General features: G+C 36.8%; 2 protein-coding genes and 2 long non-coding RNA genes across 4 annotated transcripts; all 4 read left to right on the forward strand.

Moving 5' to 3' along the window:
- LOC18602915 lies at positions 88 to 1390 on the forward strand. The gene is made up of 2 exons (XR_001927574.1): positions 88 to 351; positions 659 to 1390. It is a non-coding gene; the product is annotated as an uncharacterized LOC18602915 (long non-coding RNA).
- On the forward strand, positions 4703 to 9782 carry LOC18602916 (protein trichome birefringence-like 11). Its single transcript, XM_007034580.2, has 4 exons — positions 4703 to 5682; positions 6758 to 7147; positions 8197 to 8355; positions 8960 to 9782. The coding sequence occupies exons 1-4, from the start codon at positions 5237 to 5239 to the stop codon at positions 9333 to 9335; spliced, it is 1371 nt and encodes a 456-aa protein (XP_007034642.2). The 5' UTR covers positions 4703 to 5236; the 3' UTR covers positions 9336 to 9782.
- LOC18602917 (NEDD8-activating enzyme E1 catalytic subunit) lies at positions 10373 to 14547 on the forward strand. Its single transcript, XM_007034583.2, has 9 exons — positions 10373 to 10873; positions 10950 to 11113; positions 11610 to 11812; positions 12377 to 12609; positions 12710 to 12772; positions 12860 to 12916; positions 13260 to 13381; positions 13856 to 13973; positions 14081 to 14547. Exons 1-9 carry the CDS (start codon positions 10775 to 10777, stop codon positions 14366 to 14368), a joined length of 1347 nt encoding a protein of 448 aa, XP_007034645.2. The 5' UTR covers positions 10373 to 10774; the 3' UTR covers positions 14369 to 14547.
- LOC18602918 lies at positions 15521 to 16580 on the forward strand. The gene is made up of 2 exons (XR_001927544.1): positions 15521 to 15983; positions 16078 to 16580. It is a non-coding gene; the product is annotated as an uncharacterized LOC18602918 (long non-coding RNA).

Below are 18639 nucleotides of genomic sequence, written 5' to 3' on the forward strand. Positions count from 1 at the left end.
AACAGGGTGCCACCGATTAGAATGTCCAACCCAAACCGAGAGGGAACGACGTCGTTGAGACCATGTCCGGAACCTAGAAAAGTTTAGCAAATCTCTAGATAGGGCAGAGCAAAAATAAAAAATAAAAAAGAGAGGGAAAAAGGAAAAGAATGAAGGATAGAGCAAGGGCCAATGCAGTGAGATCAGCCATAGTGGTGATCGGATCCCTGGCATTCGGGTACTTGACCCTACAACTCGTGTTTAAGCCTTTTCTTCAAAAAGCTCAAGAACTTGAAGCCCTCCAACAACCTTCTCAATCTTCTTCTACTTCTCAAAAACAAGAATCCCCAACTCAGCATTCATAAAACCCAGGTATTATTTATAGTTATTGAAGAAAAAGTTGAGATTTTGGTGCGAGTTGATCACTGTTTATTCTGTTTTCCTTTGTTAAGTAACTCGATTTGAATCTCTTTCTTTGATTTTATTTCATTGATTAATGGAACCCTTTCTTTTTCTGATGAAAATTTGATCTTTGAGCTTCAATTATCAGCTGGCATTGCTAAGTTGTTTGTGTTCATTATGTGTTTGAATCCCATAAAAATTCATGTTTTTATTTAGTCCTGTAAAGTTTTAACGTATTGTTAAGTTTTGTAAATTGATTATCTTTATTTCCTTTTAGTTTCTTGTTTTGGTAGATGGATAAAGGAGAAAATTGGGAAGTGAATAATGAAGAACAATGGATGGAGAATTGGGATAGACGGCGAAGAATGGCTGTAGCTCAAGTGCTTTGTTATGTAGTGCATGCCATATGTGTGTACCATGTGCATTACCGTAGATATATTAATGTGCCTGGAAAGTCTTCAAAATGCAAGAAACGAAAGGCTACTATGTGGGGGAGAGAGTTTAAGAAAATTAGGGACACAATTAAAGATGTTACTGAGCCAATTCCAGAGGGAAATGCTGTTAGGAGAGAGTCCACGGCCATGTTGACTCTGAAGAAGTTGCTTTTAAAGATTTGGTGCACATTGGAGTTGAGAAGCACTTAGTCTATGGTGCTTACAGCTTTCTAATTGAAGATCATGCGAGGGTGAGAGTATTCTTTGGTTTCCCAGTTGAGGAGCGTGAAGATATTCTAACACAGATGATGTATGAACCCGAGGACCCTCCACGCTTGAAAAGTATTTAAATGAATAAATGGTGGTTTAACTTCTTGCTAGCTTTATGCTATTTTTTTTACCCTTTTCCCCTTGGACTCATTCAAAGATGTCATGTTTATGATTTTGGAAGTTACCATTTACATTGTGGTTGCTTGTTGTGGATGATCTTGCGTTAAAAACCAAGAGTTTTTTTCTGTAGATAATGCTGCTCGTGTAAGATTTCTTGTGCTCTTTGTTGACTTTGGAACTCATTATGTTACTTTTGAATTATTTTTAAATGCCTTGATGTGTCCTTAAACAGAAAAGTGAATGATCTGCCCATGACCTTTTTATATGCAATTGATGTTCCTTCCACGTCAGGATTATATGGTTCTATCTTCATTACTGTTTCTGGAGATGTTCACCTTCCAGTCTTTTTGTGGCTAACCAAGTATGAAAGACTTTCAGGATGAGATCTCACCGTGATTATACGTCCATTTACATTCCGTTCTTTAACCAAGTAGGCAAGACTTTCAGGATGAGATCTCACCGTGATTATACGTCCATTTACATTCCGTTCTTTAACCAAGTAGGCAAGACTTTCAGGATAAGATCTCACCCCCTTTATACATCCATTCACATTCCATTCTTTTTGTGGCTAACCAGGCAGAATAGGCTTTCAGGATAACATCTCACCCTCATTATACATCCACATGAAAGGCAAAAGAAAAGAAATCTTTTTGTCTCAGACATGAATCCGATATTCTCTCATTTCATCATAAAATTTTGGATGAAATAACATTTTGGAGCCAGTTGATGTTTGGTAACCTATTTATTAGTGTTATGACAATTGTTACTGAATTCATTGCTAATAATTGTTTGGGCTTCAAGGTCATAATTAGTTGGAACTTAGTAGATAGTTCTAAAAGTTTTTATGGCAATGTGAACAACCACAGAAATAGGGTGACAGGGATGCAGGCACCCATGCCAGTAGTGGGGATTGTTGATTCATCAGAATCATCACCGAGGCGTGTGAAATTTTCACATTTCAACATCAATGTGAACGTTTTAAATTTGCATAGCTAGTTATTAAATTGTTTGCTATAATAACTAAAATGTAATGGAGTTTGAGGAATATCATTCATATTGTAGTATGATGTATGGACTAATGGCTCAATAAGTATATACTTTCAGGTCAAAATTTGGGAAAGCAGAAGCCAGTGTGCAAATGTAATTTAATCAAACAGGATTTGGTTGTGCTTTTAATGAGATAGGTGAAACTGCATTAATTTTTGGCTTTGTAGTCGCCTTTGTTCACATTACGTGTCTTAGCCAATTAAATGAAGATGCTGCCAAATAGAACCAGCAATTATTTTCTGGTTTTGCATGGAGGTGTATAGGATTTAAACATAAAGAGGACATGAAAGAATCTTCCAAAAACTGCACCTAGGGTCAGAAAAGAACAACTTCTCTGATAGGGAACGGGTGAGAATTGAGGAAAAGGAAAGAATAATATGAGAAGCAACTGTCTCAGTCTCTCCTATCTATAAATTTCATCATACTAATCTTACCAACTTGAGAATTCTCTTACCAAATTCAGTGTTATTATAACTGTTGAGATATTCCTTGAGAACCGTCCTATCAAATTGAGTAATATTAAGTTAGATACGATAATGTGAATGGAAATCCGGGGAAGTTCCAAGGCTTTGGCATAAAGGGCAAAAAAAAATAAAATAAAAGCAAAGGTACAGTGTAGAAACTCTTACTTTGGAGCTCCAATGCATTGGCTTAAGAGTAAAAAAGAATAAAAAGATGCGATCACATTGGACAAGTGGGCGCAAATTACTCTTGAAATTAAGTGTAGGAGACAACAAACAAGGATTGGGATTTGGGGGGCATTACAAAATGGGCCAAAATTAATCAAATATTATGGAAAAATTAATGAGGGCATTGCTGTTACGTTATGCTGTTGATGGGCTTTATTCTGCCCCAGACAAGTTCCACGTGACATTCCTTGGATTTCTTAATCAATTTCTCACATACATCACAAGATGACAAGAATGATACTACTGCGTTCAGCTCTACTAATCAGACTCACCCCTTGTTATCGAATGGAAAAAGGAGTCTGAACCAACATGAAAGGCGGGAAAAAAATACGAATATACTTGAAAATCAACCGACATATTCTTCACTTGCTCAATTTTTTCTTTTAATTTTGCAGTAGCCTCTTCAATGGCAAGATACTTTCCACTTTCAAAAAGGGAAAAAGTGTGTCAAAATAAAAGAAAAGACTATCATCTGCGTAGCATTGAATGATGCAGTTGAGGGGTTGTGGCTTACTCCTTGGCCTGAAAGTTAGATGGTCAAGATTTGAAGGTCCCTCCAACCCCAACCCCAACCCAGCTCTTCCTACTCCTTGAAGGGCACTCAATAAAGAAAGAGTTCATCACTTTAAGCCACCATTTGGCAATGGCTCAGGGTAAGTGCTGCAGCATTACTTGCACAAATGTTTGATCAAATTCTCTCTTCCCCATTTCCCAGGATTCTCATTGATATTGAGTACAAGAAACAATGAACAAAGACATGTTGTGCTATCAATCCAAATGACTCACTAAAAGTGAGTGTCAACCAGTAATTTAAAGTTTGAAAAAGACCTAGAAAATAGAATAGTATTTGTAATGTGAAAGAAAAATAATTTTTCGGCGCAACAATAAGGCTTTGAATAAATACCATTTCTTTCAATAAGACCCGATTTTTATTTTTTAGTGGTCGGTGACCTTACATAAATAGACTAAACGCCCTTACATCACGGCTCATTGAAAGCAGGAAAATTTAGCGACAAAAATAAAAAGTTTATAATTGTAATATAATTAATAATATTATAACTATAATATGACTCTAATTAAATATTACAATCTAATAGTATTATATTATAACTCTAATTAGATCATTTATATAATAATTATTAGATCTAAGAGATAAAATAATTTATTTGCTTGTGATCTGTTTTTTTTTTTCAAAAAAAGGGCAAGAGTGGCACATTTTTTGTGACACACAAATGGTTATAAATCAAATAGAGAGGGCCTGCAAAGGCACTTTAAAACCTGTACTTTGAAGGGCCCTTTAGAAACCCTGTCCTTGTTAGTATTGAAGTTTTAGGGTTTGGGTTAGGTGTCACATTTTCAATGCTTTGGGTGGGTTAAGGCTGTGATATAGGGTCTCATAATGAGCGAAGAAGGGGGCTATCTAGCCAAAGATTTACATACAAAATTCCACACTAATCTTATCGAGTGCTTTCATTGCCATCGTTGTTGTCTAGAGTCCGCTGTAATTAACCGATCAGCATCCCTGTAAGGAGCAACACAGTCACGATCTTTCTTTGCTCGTGAGCTACACGAACCAATTGGAATATTGAAAGAAACCTGGGCAAATTCTCTTATAAGGAAATGTATTGTGCACGTACTCAATATAAGGAGTGGTATTTGGTCCTATCCGTTATCCTTAGTGATACAAATCAAGTCCCCACGCCTCCCACTAAAGCCTCAAAAGTGAACTCCCCTTTATACCCATGCTTTTCAAAACCAAAATCTCTCTCTCTCTCCCCATTTTCTCTTTTGAGCTCGGAAGGTTTTGGCTTCTGATTCTTAAACTTGTAATGAATCCGTTTTACCAGTAGCTTACTCACATATTCTTATCACCATTATTCTATTCACCAAACTCAAATGTTTTTATCTATTTTCCTTCCTATCTCTCTCTCTAAAATAAAGTAAACTGAAAAAGAGAAGACAAGAAGAAAGTATATAACTCCACCATGAATGCTGCCTTGCTTCCTTGACACCCATTTTTATTGCTTTTTTTTCGTTTTTCTCTTTCTCTGTGTAAGCCCATCATTCATAACTTAACAAAAACTGACCTACCAAGCAAAGAAGCCAAAAGCAAAAACATGGTTCAACACTGTTGGCCATGAATGCTATTTTGCTTGAAAAGCACACCTCTATATTCTCTACACCTTATCCCCTCCCCCCTCGTTTTTCTTTGCTGTTCCTTTCTCAGGTTTTTCATCAGTTTTAGCAAAGAAACAATACCCAGATTCCAAAATTTCATATATATATAAATTTCAAATGTGTAAAAGTCCATCTCAACAAGACCATGAAACCATGCCAATTTTTGAAGCTTTTAAAAAGTTCAAGCGTTTGAGACTCTTTGAGCCGTCTTTGGGGGTTCTTGGCTTCTTCTTTGTTGCTGTTTGCGTGATTTGTAGTTTCTTTTACTTGGATTACAGAGCTGTGGCTAGAGGGTATAGAGTTCCTAGTCAGTCAAAGAGATTTATGTGGCTTAAACTTGATGGGTATTCTTCGAGTGAGATTAAAAAAGTTGATTTCTTGAGCCAGGAAGGTGAAGGGTGTGATGTGTTTGATGGTGATTGGGTGTGGGATGAAAGGTATCCTCTTTATGAATCCAGAGATTGCAGCTTTCTTGATGAAGGATTTAGGTGTACTGAAAATGGAAGACCAGATTTGTTCTATACCAAATGGAGATGGCAGCCTAAGCATTGTAACCTTCCCAGGTTCTTATTTTTCTTGATTCTTTAAAATTTTCATTCTCTTTCAATTTTTTGGTTGCTGATGAATTGATGGAAAAATAATAGAAATCAAGGAAATCATGATTATTGTTAGAGCTTGATTTACGAGAAAAGTTTTGGGTCTTTTTATTGAGCTGGAAGCACTAGAAACAGAGACCATGAAGATTGAGTGATTTTGATATGTATGTTTTTTATTAATTTTTGTTGGTTTAGTCTACTTGTGGTGTTCTCATTGGCAATAATTTCTATGCTACCTTACAAGTAATTTTTCTTTGGTTTTTTCCGTTTGTCCTCTTAGGTTTAATCATAAAGCTTTAGAAATTGTCTGTGCAATGAAAATGACAGCCTTTTCAATTTTCTTTTTCTTCCTAATTAATTTCACTTCTTCTCCAGGTAGATTTACATAGCAATTTGATTGAGAGATGGTCAGACTTAGTGCCAATTTGAGTGTGGTTTCCCGTGATTCATTAAAATTTTGTCTTTTCTTTCTTTGGTCCTTTGTTTCCAGCCAATTTCATCATTGTTCGTTTTTGTTTCTGTTTCTGTTCCTGTTCCTTTCTTATAGTTTTGTGGTCATTTTCTATCGTAGATAAGCCTCCCTCGTGAACATATAAGGATTTGAAGCTTTTTAAACAATCAATACAAAACTGGCTTCTCTTGGTAGTAATTGGAAATGGTTTGTTCTATATTAACGGGGATTTTTATTTTCAATATAACTTGGTAAATTACCTTTCACCACTATTCAAAAAATTAGTTGATAATTTCTACTGCATTTCTTGTGTTATTACAAGTTTTGTTTGAGGTATCAGATTTTATTGACACTCTTTTGATGACATTCTTTTAATAATTTAAATTTCATTTCTGACTTTTATTCCTTACAAGGTTTGTGATACTTATCTTGTATTTGTGGCTGCTAACTCATCTTTGATTCTTTTCCTCTTTCTAGTATTATTTCTCAATTGCCAATGGAAAATAGAAGGATTGGAGATACTTGATTATGTTTGTTGTTTGTTCATTAAGGTTTATCTATTCATTTGTTTTAGCTTTATTGATAAGACAGATTTGATGGAAAAGTGATGTTGGAGAAGTTGCGAAACAAGCGATTAGTTTTTGTTGGTGATTCAATTGGAAGAAATCAATGGGAATCCCTCCTCTGCATGCTTGCTTCTGCTGTTCCCAATAAAGATTCGATATATGAAGTGAACGGCAGCCCAATTACAAAGCATAAAGGGTTCTTAGTATTCAAGTTCAAGGATTATAATTGCACCGTGGAGTACTACAGAGCTCCCTTTCTTGTCCTGCAGAGCAGGCCTCCCGCTGGATCTTCACAAAAGATCAAGACAACACTTAAATTAGATCAAATGGATTGGAATTCTATTAGGTGGAAAGATGCAGATGTGTTGGTCTTCAATACTGGGCATTGGTGGAATTATGAGAAGACCATACGAGGGTAAACTATTTCTTTTGTTCTTGTTAAAATCCTTTCTCATTGTGTCTATATCGTTGATTTTTATGTCAAATCAATGAGCATAGACTAGGTTAGCTTTTGATACTATAAAAATTCCATTAAATCAAAACATGTTTGGGTGGGTATTTGGTTTATATTGTAGTAAATAGTAGTATTATATCTATGGTTAAAAAGAATAGAAAAATATCTTCCAATGCAAAAGTAATGAGGATGAGTGGCTTAAGCAAAGTCTTTTTCAAGCATGCTATGGTGTCCCAAGCAAACAGAAAAATTGGATGACTGAATGGCCTCCTGGAAGGAATATGAGAGTCTGTAACAGCTTCTTCCATCATGGGGATGCCTACCATATCAATGACCCCTAGCTGCATATTTGTAGATTAGGATAGTGGAGGGCCATTATGGTTGATATTCATAATGTGAGATTTTGGGTTGTTAATTGAATAATAAGATGTGGTCCTGTGACAGCTCAACAACTTTGCTTTGAAAAGAGCTTCTTTCTGTGGTTAAGCATCTTTTTTTTTCTTTCAAAGATATGAGCAACACTTCAGTACTTGCAATCATGAACTCTGCTTCTGTCTTAGTAGGACCTTTCATCTCATGTTTTTCTTAGGAAATTTAAATGCAAAGTACTGTTGGGTAAAGGATGTAGCTGCCAATTGTAATTACTCCTTTTGATATCTGAGAGGGTCCCATCTAAATTTAAATGTGACTAAACAGAGAAGGTAATTTGTGGCGTTGAACTTTGTGGCTTGCATGGGTTGGTTTTAAATGATTTTTCAACATTTAACAACAATGGACCCTACATTTTGTCATTGATGATTTGGGTTTGCATGTAAATCCACTCCATGGATACTGGATGTGACCTTTTAGAATTTTTTTCTTATGCATGCAAGGGGGGAAGTATGAAAGAGAAAGCCAATTGTCAATAGAAATTGAGAATCAGTGCTCGCAGTAATCATATATGCTTGAACTAGGTGGTAGTACCATGACCTGATCATGACCTGATCTTAAATTTCCATTTTGACGGTCAGGGGATGTTACTTTCAAGAAGGGGAAGAGGTCAAATTGGAAATGACAATAGATCATGCATATCAAAGGTCCATAGAGACTGTGATGCAGTGGGTACATAATGAGGTGAATACAAGCAGGACCAAAGTCTTTTTCCGCACATTTGCACCTGTACATTTCAGGTTTGTTTTAATCTTACAGTTGATTTACTGCTAATATCTATTGCATGCTGCTCATTTATACGTCCGCTTATGTAATTAACATTCTCTGGACACCTTTTTTAGTATTTTGTTCTCCTGGAAAGAATTGGCACAGGTGGAGACCTGGGAGAAGGTGTGGGTGGGATCTGAGATGGACCTTGGTTATAAGAACTTGGATGTCAATAATGAAATTTCTGGGGTTTTCCAACTAATACTAGAAATATCAATTCTCTTGTCAAAATAATAATGTATATGCACTTGATTGATGGATTAATTCTTATGCTGCATTCCGTCTGCGTTTGAGGCCATGTTTAACCATCAAATATTTAAGGTTGAAAGTTGATCCTGAAGTATATACCACATAATTCTTTTTCCTTTGTCCAACATGAAACTATTTTTTGGTCTCGCTTCTGATATGCACATTCATATGTAGTTCTACATGCCTGCATTAATGCCACTTGTTATGCATCTACAACAAACCTGACTCATCTGAGAAAGAGTCAAAACCTTGTTTTTGCCTTGTTAAGTAGATTTTATGGGCAATTGTGCATTCTATGGGATTAGCTAAATTTCTGTAACTTCGCAGAGGAGGAGATTGGAAAACTGGGGGAAGCTGCCACATGGAGACACTGCCAGAGCTGGGGACATCGTTGGTGCCATCTGAAACTTGGGAACAATTCAAAATAGTCAGTGGTGTGTTATTGGCTTACTCAAATGCATCACGGGCAATGAAATTTGACATATTGAATGTCACTTGTATGACAGCACGAAGGAAAGATGGCCACTCATCTCTGTACTATTTGGGTCCCAAGGAAAGCCCTGCACCACTTCATCGGCAGGACTGCAGTCATTGGTGTCTGCCCGGAGTGCCTGATGCATGGAATGAACTACTCTATGCAGTGTTCCTTAAACATTATATTAATCATACATTCAACTCATCAACATACGAAGCACAGGTTTGATTGAGATGAAGCCTCTAATTTATACACCTATACGAACAGATGCACAGAAATGACTCGGACTTCCCCACAAAGACAAAATGGGAGATAGTTTAGAATGAATTTTGCCATAGTTCAAGGGTAAATTTCAAAAGTGGATCAATGATTTTGGCAGTGTTTGATTATGAAGTAAAACTTTATTGTTTTTTTTCCCATTTGGCTAGATAGTTGCTATAGATTCAAGGAGCCCCAATTTCAAGGGCAGTTAGTGGGCACGGATTCTGCCTGTGGGAATAAAGCTGTAGGACAAGTTCACACATGAGCATCCTGTTGAGATCATCTGACATATTCCTTGGGAAAGAAAATGTAATTATATTCCTTTTTTTTTTTGTATTTAACTTGTATAATGAATCAAAATTATTAATCACTAGACAGTTGGTGAGCACTAATTCTAGTGCCTTGTGATATTCAGATGGTATGACTATGCTGGCATGACCCTGTTGCTTTTCCTAATTTATTAAGCATAATAAGCCATATTGAACCAAACCAAGGACATTTTCCAATTAAAGTAGTGAACGTAGTGGGTTAGGGTAGTTTACCAATTAGTATCTGGGAAAAATTGTTGATTTACTGGTACTAATGGTAATTGGCATCAGGGTTCAAGAACGGGTTGAAGTGGGTGATACTGTTGGCTAATGAAAATATTATAGGTTGATTTCCTTTCCATTTTTCTCTGCCCTCTTTTGCTACAAGAGAAAGAACAGTGAACACTATGATTAGAAATTTAGGGTCTCTAGTTCAACTTTAACCGACCAATCCCTCGATTTTCAAATCTATACAACCTGGACTCTGCCATCATTGAGGAAGAGTTTTTCTTTAATCTTTCCAAGGATATAAATAGGATGTTAGACCTTTAGGTGGCAAGCTAATTCTCTCTAGAAGAACTTATAGATCTTACATTAAATGCGCACAGTCTACTCCAATGGTAGTTTTTAGTTTTTACTTATTTCTGCAGCACCAATTTGTAAGAAGGAAACAAGAAAAGGTCAAAAACCTAGGCAGCAAAAGAGCAGCACAAGAACAATGGGCCAAAGGGTCTAGAGGGGCCCTTAAACGGGATGCAACGGATCAAACAACACCACCCCAAATTTACTTCTGGATTTGGCCCCTAACCCATTTCTATTTCTGCCAAAACAATTTCATTTATTGTCCTCTTGAAACAAACGATTTACAGAAAATATGAAAACCAATTGATCCAGAAAAAAAAGGGAAAAGAAAAGAAATTTGTTGGGTGACTGAAGAGCGAAGAGCAAGGAGGCCTGAAATCCGAACTCCAAAGGCCATCAGAGCCAAGCGTAATTTTCAAGCTACGTTTCACTTAAAAAGACCATCTTTTTTCTGTTTTGGGTCCCCAGTTTATAAATCAAAAACCCCTCCTAAAGAACCTTAAATCTTCCTAAAAAATGGCGGACGCAGCACCACCAAGTAAATCAAGAGACCTAGACAAGCTCCTTCTCCGACCAGGAAACCTCGTTGGCCCGAGCTTCGAGCCTGGCGTTCAAGTATAATTCTCTCGCTTTCTCTCTCTCTTTGAAATTTTTACGAACGGTTCATTTTGAGCGTTTTGGGTATTTGCAGTTAAGGGATGATTTACAAGAATATGCGAAAGTTTTGGTGGTGGGAGCAGGAGGATTGGGATGTGAGCTGCTTAAGGATTTGGCTCTCTCTGGTTTTAAAAATCTTGAGGTCATTGATATGGACCGGATTGAAGTCACCAATCTCAACCGTCAATTTCTCTTCAGGTTTCTTTTTAATTTTTCGCCTACCTTTTCTAGTAATTTTTTTGGGGTTCAATTCTTGATTTAATTAGCTACTACCGTGAATTGGTATGATGTGATTAAATTGATTGTCGAATTAGGACCAGAAATTCGCTAGCACCTACTGTTACATAATTTTAGTGTTTGTTAGTGGAAGTCTTAGGTTCAAATCATAGGACAGGAGTGGGTTACTTAACTTACTATCGGCATGAGTCTGATGAGCTTTCACATCTATCAAAAAGAGAAAGAAGGAAAAACAAAGCACGGAAAGATTCATGGGTGTCTAGTGAAAGATTGGCAATGCATTTTGTTATGAAGGTTTTCTCACGAGCTAATTATGAGCAGCGTTGAATTTCCTTTAGTGCATTTTTACTTGATTATTGCCTCTGAAGCTTAAATGTCTACTTTGTGTCTGCTATTTAATTTATATTTGGAACTGGAAAGTTTAAATTAGTGTTATTTTGGGTGTTAATACTTGTAGGCTGGAAGATGTTGGTAAGCCAAAGGCTGAAGTGGCAGCAAAGCGTGTCATGGAAAGAGTTAGTGGTGTGAATATTGTGCCTCATTTTTGCCGAATTGAGGACAAAGACATTGAATTTTATAGTGACTTTAATATTATTGCCCTTGGTCTTGATTCCATTGAGGCTCGGAGCTACATTAATGCTGTGGCTTGTAGTTTCCTCGGTGCGTGTCTTCAACCAATTAAAAGCTGACTGTATCTACTTGAAATTTGTTTTGTATATCTATTATATTAGGCCTAGGACATTTAAATTTCAAATTCTTACATTTGGGATATCTTGGAATGTATCTTGATGTGAGGGTTTGCAAAAATACTTGAATACTCTAGGTTCTTTTCATAGCACGATGATAGTTATAGAAGGGTAGTAGATTACACACAGCCTCATGGCATAATGCTTTCCATGCTTATATGAGGTGTGAATATCCTGAGAGCTCACAACTGTGGCATGATTCTCAACATAATTCTTTTAAGTCACTTCGGACATGCTTAATCCCTTAATACCTGCCATTTAAGGAGGAGTGAGTTCTATAACTTGACATTTGACAGATAATAAGAAGCAGGTTTCTGGTAATCATACCATTTGCTTTTCTTTTTGGTAGCATGAATTCTGAGCTAGGCATCTGATTTTTTATCTCCTCTCCTTTAATGTACCAACATTTAGTTGTCAAGGTGACTTTCTGTATTGAATTGGGGCTAATGTTTTGCCTCTTTGTTTTCTGTTATTTAAGAGTATGATTCTGACGACAACCCACGAGAAGAAACAATGAAGCCTATGGTAGATGGTGGGACTGAAGGTTTCAAGGGCCATGCTAGGGTGATTGTGCCAGGGGTCACACCTTGCTTTGAGTGTACAATCTGGCTTTTTCCTCCTCAAGTGAAGTTTCCTTTGTGTACTTTAGCAGAAACACCCAGAAATGCAGCTCATTGTATTGAATATGCTCACCTAATTAAATGGGATGAGGTAATTCAAGAATTAGTGTCTTCTTTGTCACTTTCTTGAATAGCTTTCATGTCAGTTGATTCTGATATTTCATGACAGTTTTTGTTTTCCCACCTTATAGGTTCACAGTGGAAAGGCTTTTGATCCAGATAACCCAGATCACATGAAGTGGGTCTATGATGAGGTTAATTATACAAATCTTTATAGCAATGCTTTTCTTTAAGTTGGTTTTGCTTTTGATTCTTTCATTAACGCCACTCAAATATCACAGGCTGTCAAGAGAGCAGAGCTTTTTGGGATTCAAGGAGTTACTTATTCTCTTACTCAGGTATTCTTGGAAGCTAAAGTTTGACTTATATTTGCTTGATTGCTGTATTGCTACTTCTGGTGTTCTATATAATTCCAAAAGAAAAAGTTAATGTTTTAAGTTGTCTAACTTATCAATTTGGTTTTTTAGTAATATGTCTTTTTAACGACTCTTCAATATTTCATACTTCTCAACTATGTATGATAAGCAAATGGCATTCTGATACCAGATTTAAAGTACTAATTATCATTGGTTAAAGTAGAAACAGTCACGTTTGAGTGTCTTCTCCTCATTGATTATAGATGCTCCCTCTTTGTTCTAAATAGTATACAAAAGAATAATAGTTTTTCTTTGTCGCTCACAGGGTGTTGTGAAAAACATCATACCAGCTATTGCTTCCACCAATGCAATTATTTCTGCTGCATGCGCTTTGGAAACCTTGAAGATTGCTTCAGGATGCAGTAAAACTCTATCAAACTATCTTACGTATGTCCAAGACTCTCTCTTTCTTTGAGGCATTCTCATATTGGAACTTGTGATTAATTGGTCACAACATTTGAATGGCTTTGACTCTGGGTATGGTGCTTGTGTCACTTATTTTCCATTTAGGATGCATAAATGGAATATTTTAGAAGTGCAACCACAACGATGGTAGCAATTTTAGAATCTCTGGATCTTGGCAAAAGATAGTGAGATGAAGGGGGGTATAGGCTCTCTGAAACGATGCAAAAAAGTTGATTCTTTGTTATGATGACTTGATTGTCAACAGCACATTGTAGAGATTAATACAATCAACAAACTTGATATTTGCAGTTGGATGAACAATTTCTTGTTTCAATCTTTTATCTGGCTTTAGAACTGTCATATTCGTTTCTTTATTTCTTTATTATTTTGTGTTTTCATGTTGGCCATATATTGGACTTCAAAATCCATTGTCAAACTTGTGTACTGCTTTTGTAGGTATAATGGTGTTGAAGGTCTTCACACGAAAGTGACCGAATTTGTGAAGGACAAGGACTGTCTTGTCTGTGGTCCAGGTGTTCTTGTTGAGCTGGATACTACAGTTACACTACAAAAGGTTAACTTTCTGCTTCTTATGGACCTGACTTTATGGTTTTGCTTGAGTCAATTTTAGTATGTTGTTATATTTATGCCTTTTCCTTTATTCAATTTGTGTGGAAGCAGTTTATTGATATGCTAGAGGAGCATCCTAAGCTGCTCATGTCCAAAGCGTCAATCACATATCGAGGGAAGAATCTATACATGCAGGCACCTCCAGTTCTGGAAGAGATGACCCGATCAAATCTAAGTTTACCGCTATATGACCTCATGGATAAAGTCCCAAAAGACATCCTCCATGCGACTGGTACAATCAACAAGGACAACAAAAAATCTTCTGGTTTAAGAAAATTACGTGTCATTTTTAAGGGGATCGATGGGGTTACAGATATGGATATGGCTGGTGGTGCATGATCATAATAATAGAAATGATCATTTTACAGTATAATCTTCTTGTCAATTGTTTCAATCCCATTTTACAGTATTTGGAGAAGAAAATGTGTCTAGGTCGCAGTTACTGTTACATTTTGAACTTCCAAGATGCCAATTGCTTCCAAATGGTATATTTAGCTTGAAGGTTCAAGTCTTCATCAGATTTACCTCCTTTTATTTAATGCAATAATGAAACTGAAACTATGGAAAAGAGAATCTTATATGGAGAGAACACGAAGATTGATACTCCAAATTCTTCAAATGGGGCATGTCCCCTCTGCCAGCCAGCAAAAAATGTGGACCCTGGACCGACATAACACCTTAATTGAAGTTCTATCTAGCTTTCCTTTGATAGATTGAAAGACTACCTACAGCTATTCTCTGAAGTGTCATGAATCTTTGTTCATCAGTTAATGCCCTATTTGAACCACCCCATGTAGGCCACAGATCCCCTACCCCCTCTATCCTCTTAACCTCAAGATGGTGAATTTCCTATTCACTTGTTATTTGGTTTTTGATCCGATAGAGTGGTGATCTTTCCGGTTTCCATTCAACTTCATTTCAAAACCAGTTAGATTATTATTGCAAGAAGCCAATTTTCCAAGCATCTAAGCATTTAGCTTAGCTTAATAGTTGATGCATGCTCTTTTTGTTTAAAGAACAATGACATGTTTATTGCATAAATAAATTATTTTAGACTAAATAAAGATAATTGATATGAAGCATATAAAATCTCGGAACCTAAATGGAAGTCTGACATGTTGCCACAAGCTAGTGGCACTGGCAAGACCCTAGGGCAAATACACCGTAAAGATGGAAAAGCAAGTCTCAAAATTTTGAAATTATTAAATTTGTTGCCCTGCTACAAGCTCTAAAAAGGAGATAGATCCTCTGATTACTCTGTGTGATTGTTCTTTAGCTTAAACATGAGAATTGAATTGACTTCAACATCTAGTTAAGCATATAAGAGAGGGGTTTCTGTTTGCAAGTACTCTACGGTCGTGGACTATGAATATTTTAAGACATGAAACTAGTTCCCCTATAGAGATGTAAGAGATAAAAGAAGTGAGGCTTACCCATAATTTAGAGCCAAGCATTTGCTGTAGAGATTTGGATTAGATATCGGGGTTTGGGCTGTTGCTAGTGTGCTGTCCTCATCGCCTCCCTACTGGATAACATCATAATACAACATGGTTATTGTGGGGTTTGTAGGGCTTCGGCCAGATTTGCCAACTGCCACTAGGAGACCACACTACCCCACATGCAATTTCCCATTGATGCTCCTAACTCACAAATCTCTCCTGCTTTTTCCCTATTTATATAGGGCATGACTGCATTCATGGCAAGAGACATTCATACTTTAAGAAACTTATCAAGGCTCTTGCAAAAAACACACTAGACAAAACCCTCTTTAAAGTTCTAGTTTCGGTATAGCCCAAAGAAGGAACTTCTTGTTTGAGGAGGCATGGAGGGAGCCCAAGTAGCTGTTGAGCTAGAAGATGATCTGTTTTTTGCTGACTTAAGCAAGCAAATCTCTCTGCTAATCATGGATGACGATGAGGATCCAGTTGCAAAGTGCCCTTCTGTTTCTTTCCAGGTTCTTGATCGTCTCCATTCTTTTCATTCGTAGAATTCTCTTGCATTTTTTACTACAACTGTCAATTAACTAAGTTGTCCTGTGAAACGTTCAGGCTTTTTCAAGAGCAAATTATCCAGTAGCACCATCCCCATTTCTTCATGGACAAAACTGCAGAAAAGAAAGCAAAGGCACAGGAGTTTTTATTCCGCAGTCATCACAGCCAAGAAGGAAGCATAAGCAAGGAAGATTCAGTTCATTCAACAGAAAGTCTAACAGGCAACCTACATGATAACTCAACATTAATGGTTTCTCTGGCAGTTTGCAACGATTCTTTTTACTCCAGGAGAAAGGCAGGGATACATCTTTGTCAAGTGTATAATTTTTAAAAAGAATTACTACTCATTCTCCTTTTGTCAAAAGCTGCTGAGGCAGGGTAGGCTGAATGATTTATGATCTATATATCAGATAATATGCACATGAATAACAATAATTGATCCTGCCCCTTAGTTAGGGGTCTTGAGGAGGTTAACTAAAGGGTTGTGCCTCCCTATATCATGGAAATGTATGGTGGTTTATATGTAATAAGAGTGATTTCAGAAAATTTTGGTTTGTTCATTTATGTACATTGATTAGACATTAATTTATTTGATATCAAAGAAGGGGACTTTGTTTTTGGCTATTAGCTGTCCAAGCAATCTAATTTGACCAAAGGTTGTATTATCCTGTTATGTAACCTTCAACTAACAAAGACAAACATTCTCTTCAAAAATTAGATAAAAGAAAGTGTATAACTATAATGCGAACAAATCCCGTTTACAAATGGGAGAAAACAACACTGAAAAAAATTGAGCTGCAAGCCTGCAAGCTAGCAACCTTCAATGCATGACCGCAGCTTTGATCAATTGGCTACTTGGAAGAGTATACCTAAGAAGTGAATCACATGATCAACAGATAAATAACCAATGCTCTTAGTTATTGGAGTTTTTATAGGCCTTACCAAGAATGCTGTAACATTGATGGAATGGGCTTTCAAACTACTATTACCGATATTGGCCTTCATCTTCAACGAACTATGTTGAATCTGCTCTGGAAGCCACTTATTGACCCAGGGCTAATGCACAGGTACCTACCGGCAGGTTAATTTTGAAGAATCTCCTCCCTAAAAATCTCCCATATCTCATCCAAAAGGGTAATTCTGCTTAGGTTTCCCTTAGCTTTCAGTCATCTTCAAGTCCTTTTCTAACAATCATGTTTCCCACATTTATCAGGCCAATCATTTTCATCTCCAATCCTCTGTTGTGTTCACTTCCCTTGTTTACCAGCGACTCTACATGCCACATGACATTTCATTTCTTTGATGGAGACCTAGTATCTGTTAAGGACTAATAACCAAGAATAATTTGATAAGATTGCTAATACTTTGCTCCCTAATAATCATGATTTCATGCCATATAGGGGAAACTATACTTGTATGGAGTTATGTACCCCAAAAAATCCAAGGAAAATAATGGATATTGAGTGGGTTCCAACATATATTTTGTTCCCCAAATCTCAAGCATCCAACTTGAGATGAAGAGCTTTGCTTAAAAAATAAAAGATCAGTTGGCATATGCACACCAGCTGAGTTTGAATATAGTCGAAAATGATTCAGCATTTCAACCGTCTCGGAAGATAAAGCTCTACGATGTTGCAGCTAGCCTGTACCTGTAAGTTCAAGGACTCAAGGGCCAGGGGCCCAAGGGACAAGGCCGGTCTAATCATCTTGAAGGTGAGATGTGAAATCACAATCTACGTTCTCTCTAGCTCAGATCCATGCCTTTGAAAACTTTTTGGTCATGGGGAAAGATTTTATGTGGGGCCATGGGATCAAGACCAAGAAGGAATCCCAAGTTTCTATTAAGCATTAAGCCATCAAATTTCATTATTTTGTTGAAAGAAAATAAGAAATATATCTGAATATAAGGTAAGTCATATATATTGGAATATCAAAAACAAGAAAATGACAGATAAAAAGTTGGAATCGGTAGGGAGTAGAGCAAATCTTGCCCACTAGGAAACAGTGTGACACAGAGAAGATATCATCTTCTAGCTTATTCTTTTGCATTGAATTTGCTAGTTGAGAGACCAAGATTGTGACATGGAGAAGATCTAACCTTCTGGCTTATTCTTTTGCATAGAATTCGCTGGTTGAGAGACCAAGATTGAATCTGCAGGTGGACGTCAATGGGCATTGTAAAGGGCAAAATATGACAACTTTTGTAGTCCTTTTTGCAAGAAAACCTTTCAAGCTAATTCAAATCTAGATGTTAACTGTAATTTGGGGAGATTGATCTTAAACATCTTCCAACTCTTCTAACTCTCTTATCAAGGTCACACACAAAAAAAATAAAAAAATTAAAGTCGAGTTTCTTGAATTTGAAGTTCCTGAGAATAGTTCTCAGCTCTATATAGGCAATATTGCAAGAACATGTCTATGTCACACTTTTCTTTTTTTCTGAAAAGAGTGTATGTTACACTTTGATGGTTAACCTGCTGGAAGCCAGAAAAATTGGTAAGCCCATAAAATTTTGATAGGTTTCATTATTGGCACAATATTTAAAAATTTTTTTTGAATAGGTTGGTAATCAGGGGCGGAGCCTCCTTATACATGGCGCCCCCCCCCCCCCCCCCCCCC

This window comes from Theobroma cacao, chromosome 4 (assembly GCF_000208745.1).
Source record: "Theobroma cacao cultivar B97-61/B2 chromosome 4, Criollo_cocoa_genome_V2, whole genome shotgun sequence".
In the NCBI taxonomy this organism is placed as follows: domain Eukaryota; kingdom Viridiplantae; phylum Streptophyta; class Magnoliopsida; order Malvales; family Malvaceae; genus Theobroma; species Theobroma cacao.

Bases quoted from the DNA above. Each gene is read 5' to 3' on its own strand.
- LOC18602916 (XM_007034580.2), top strand. From the start codon at position 5,237: ATGTGTAAAAGTCCATCTCAACAAGACCATGAAACCATGCCAATTTTT. The intron at 5,683-6,757 runs GTTCTTATTTTT...TTGATAAGACAG, and splicing joins AAGCATTGTAACCTTCCCAG to ATTTGATGGAAAAGTGATGT. The intron at 8,356-8,959 runs GTTTGTTTTAAT...GTAACTTCGCAG, and splicing joins TTTGCACCTGTACATTTCAG to AGGAGGAGATTGGAAAACTG.
- LOC18602917 (XM_007034583.2), top strand. From the start codon at position 10,775: ATGGCGGACGCAGCACCACCAAGTAAATCAAGAGACCTAGACAAGCTC. The intron at 11,813-12,376 runs GTGCGTGTCTTC...CTGTTATTTAAG, and splicing joins TGTGGCTTGTAGTTTCCTCG to AGTATGATTCTGACGACAAC. The intron at 12,610-12,709 runs GTAATTCAAGAA...CCCACCTTATAG, and splicing joins ACCTAATTAAATGGGATGAG to GTTCACAGTGGAAAGGCTTT.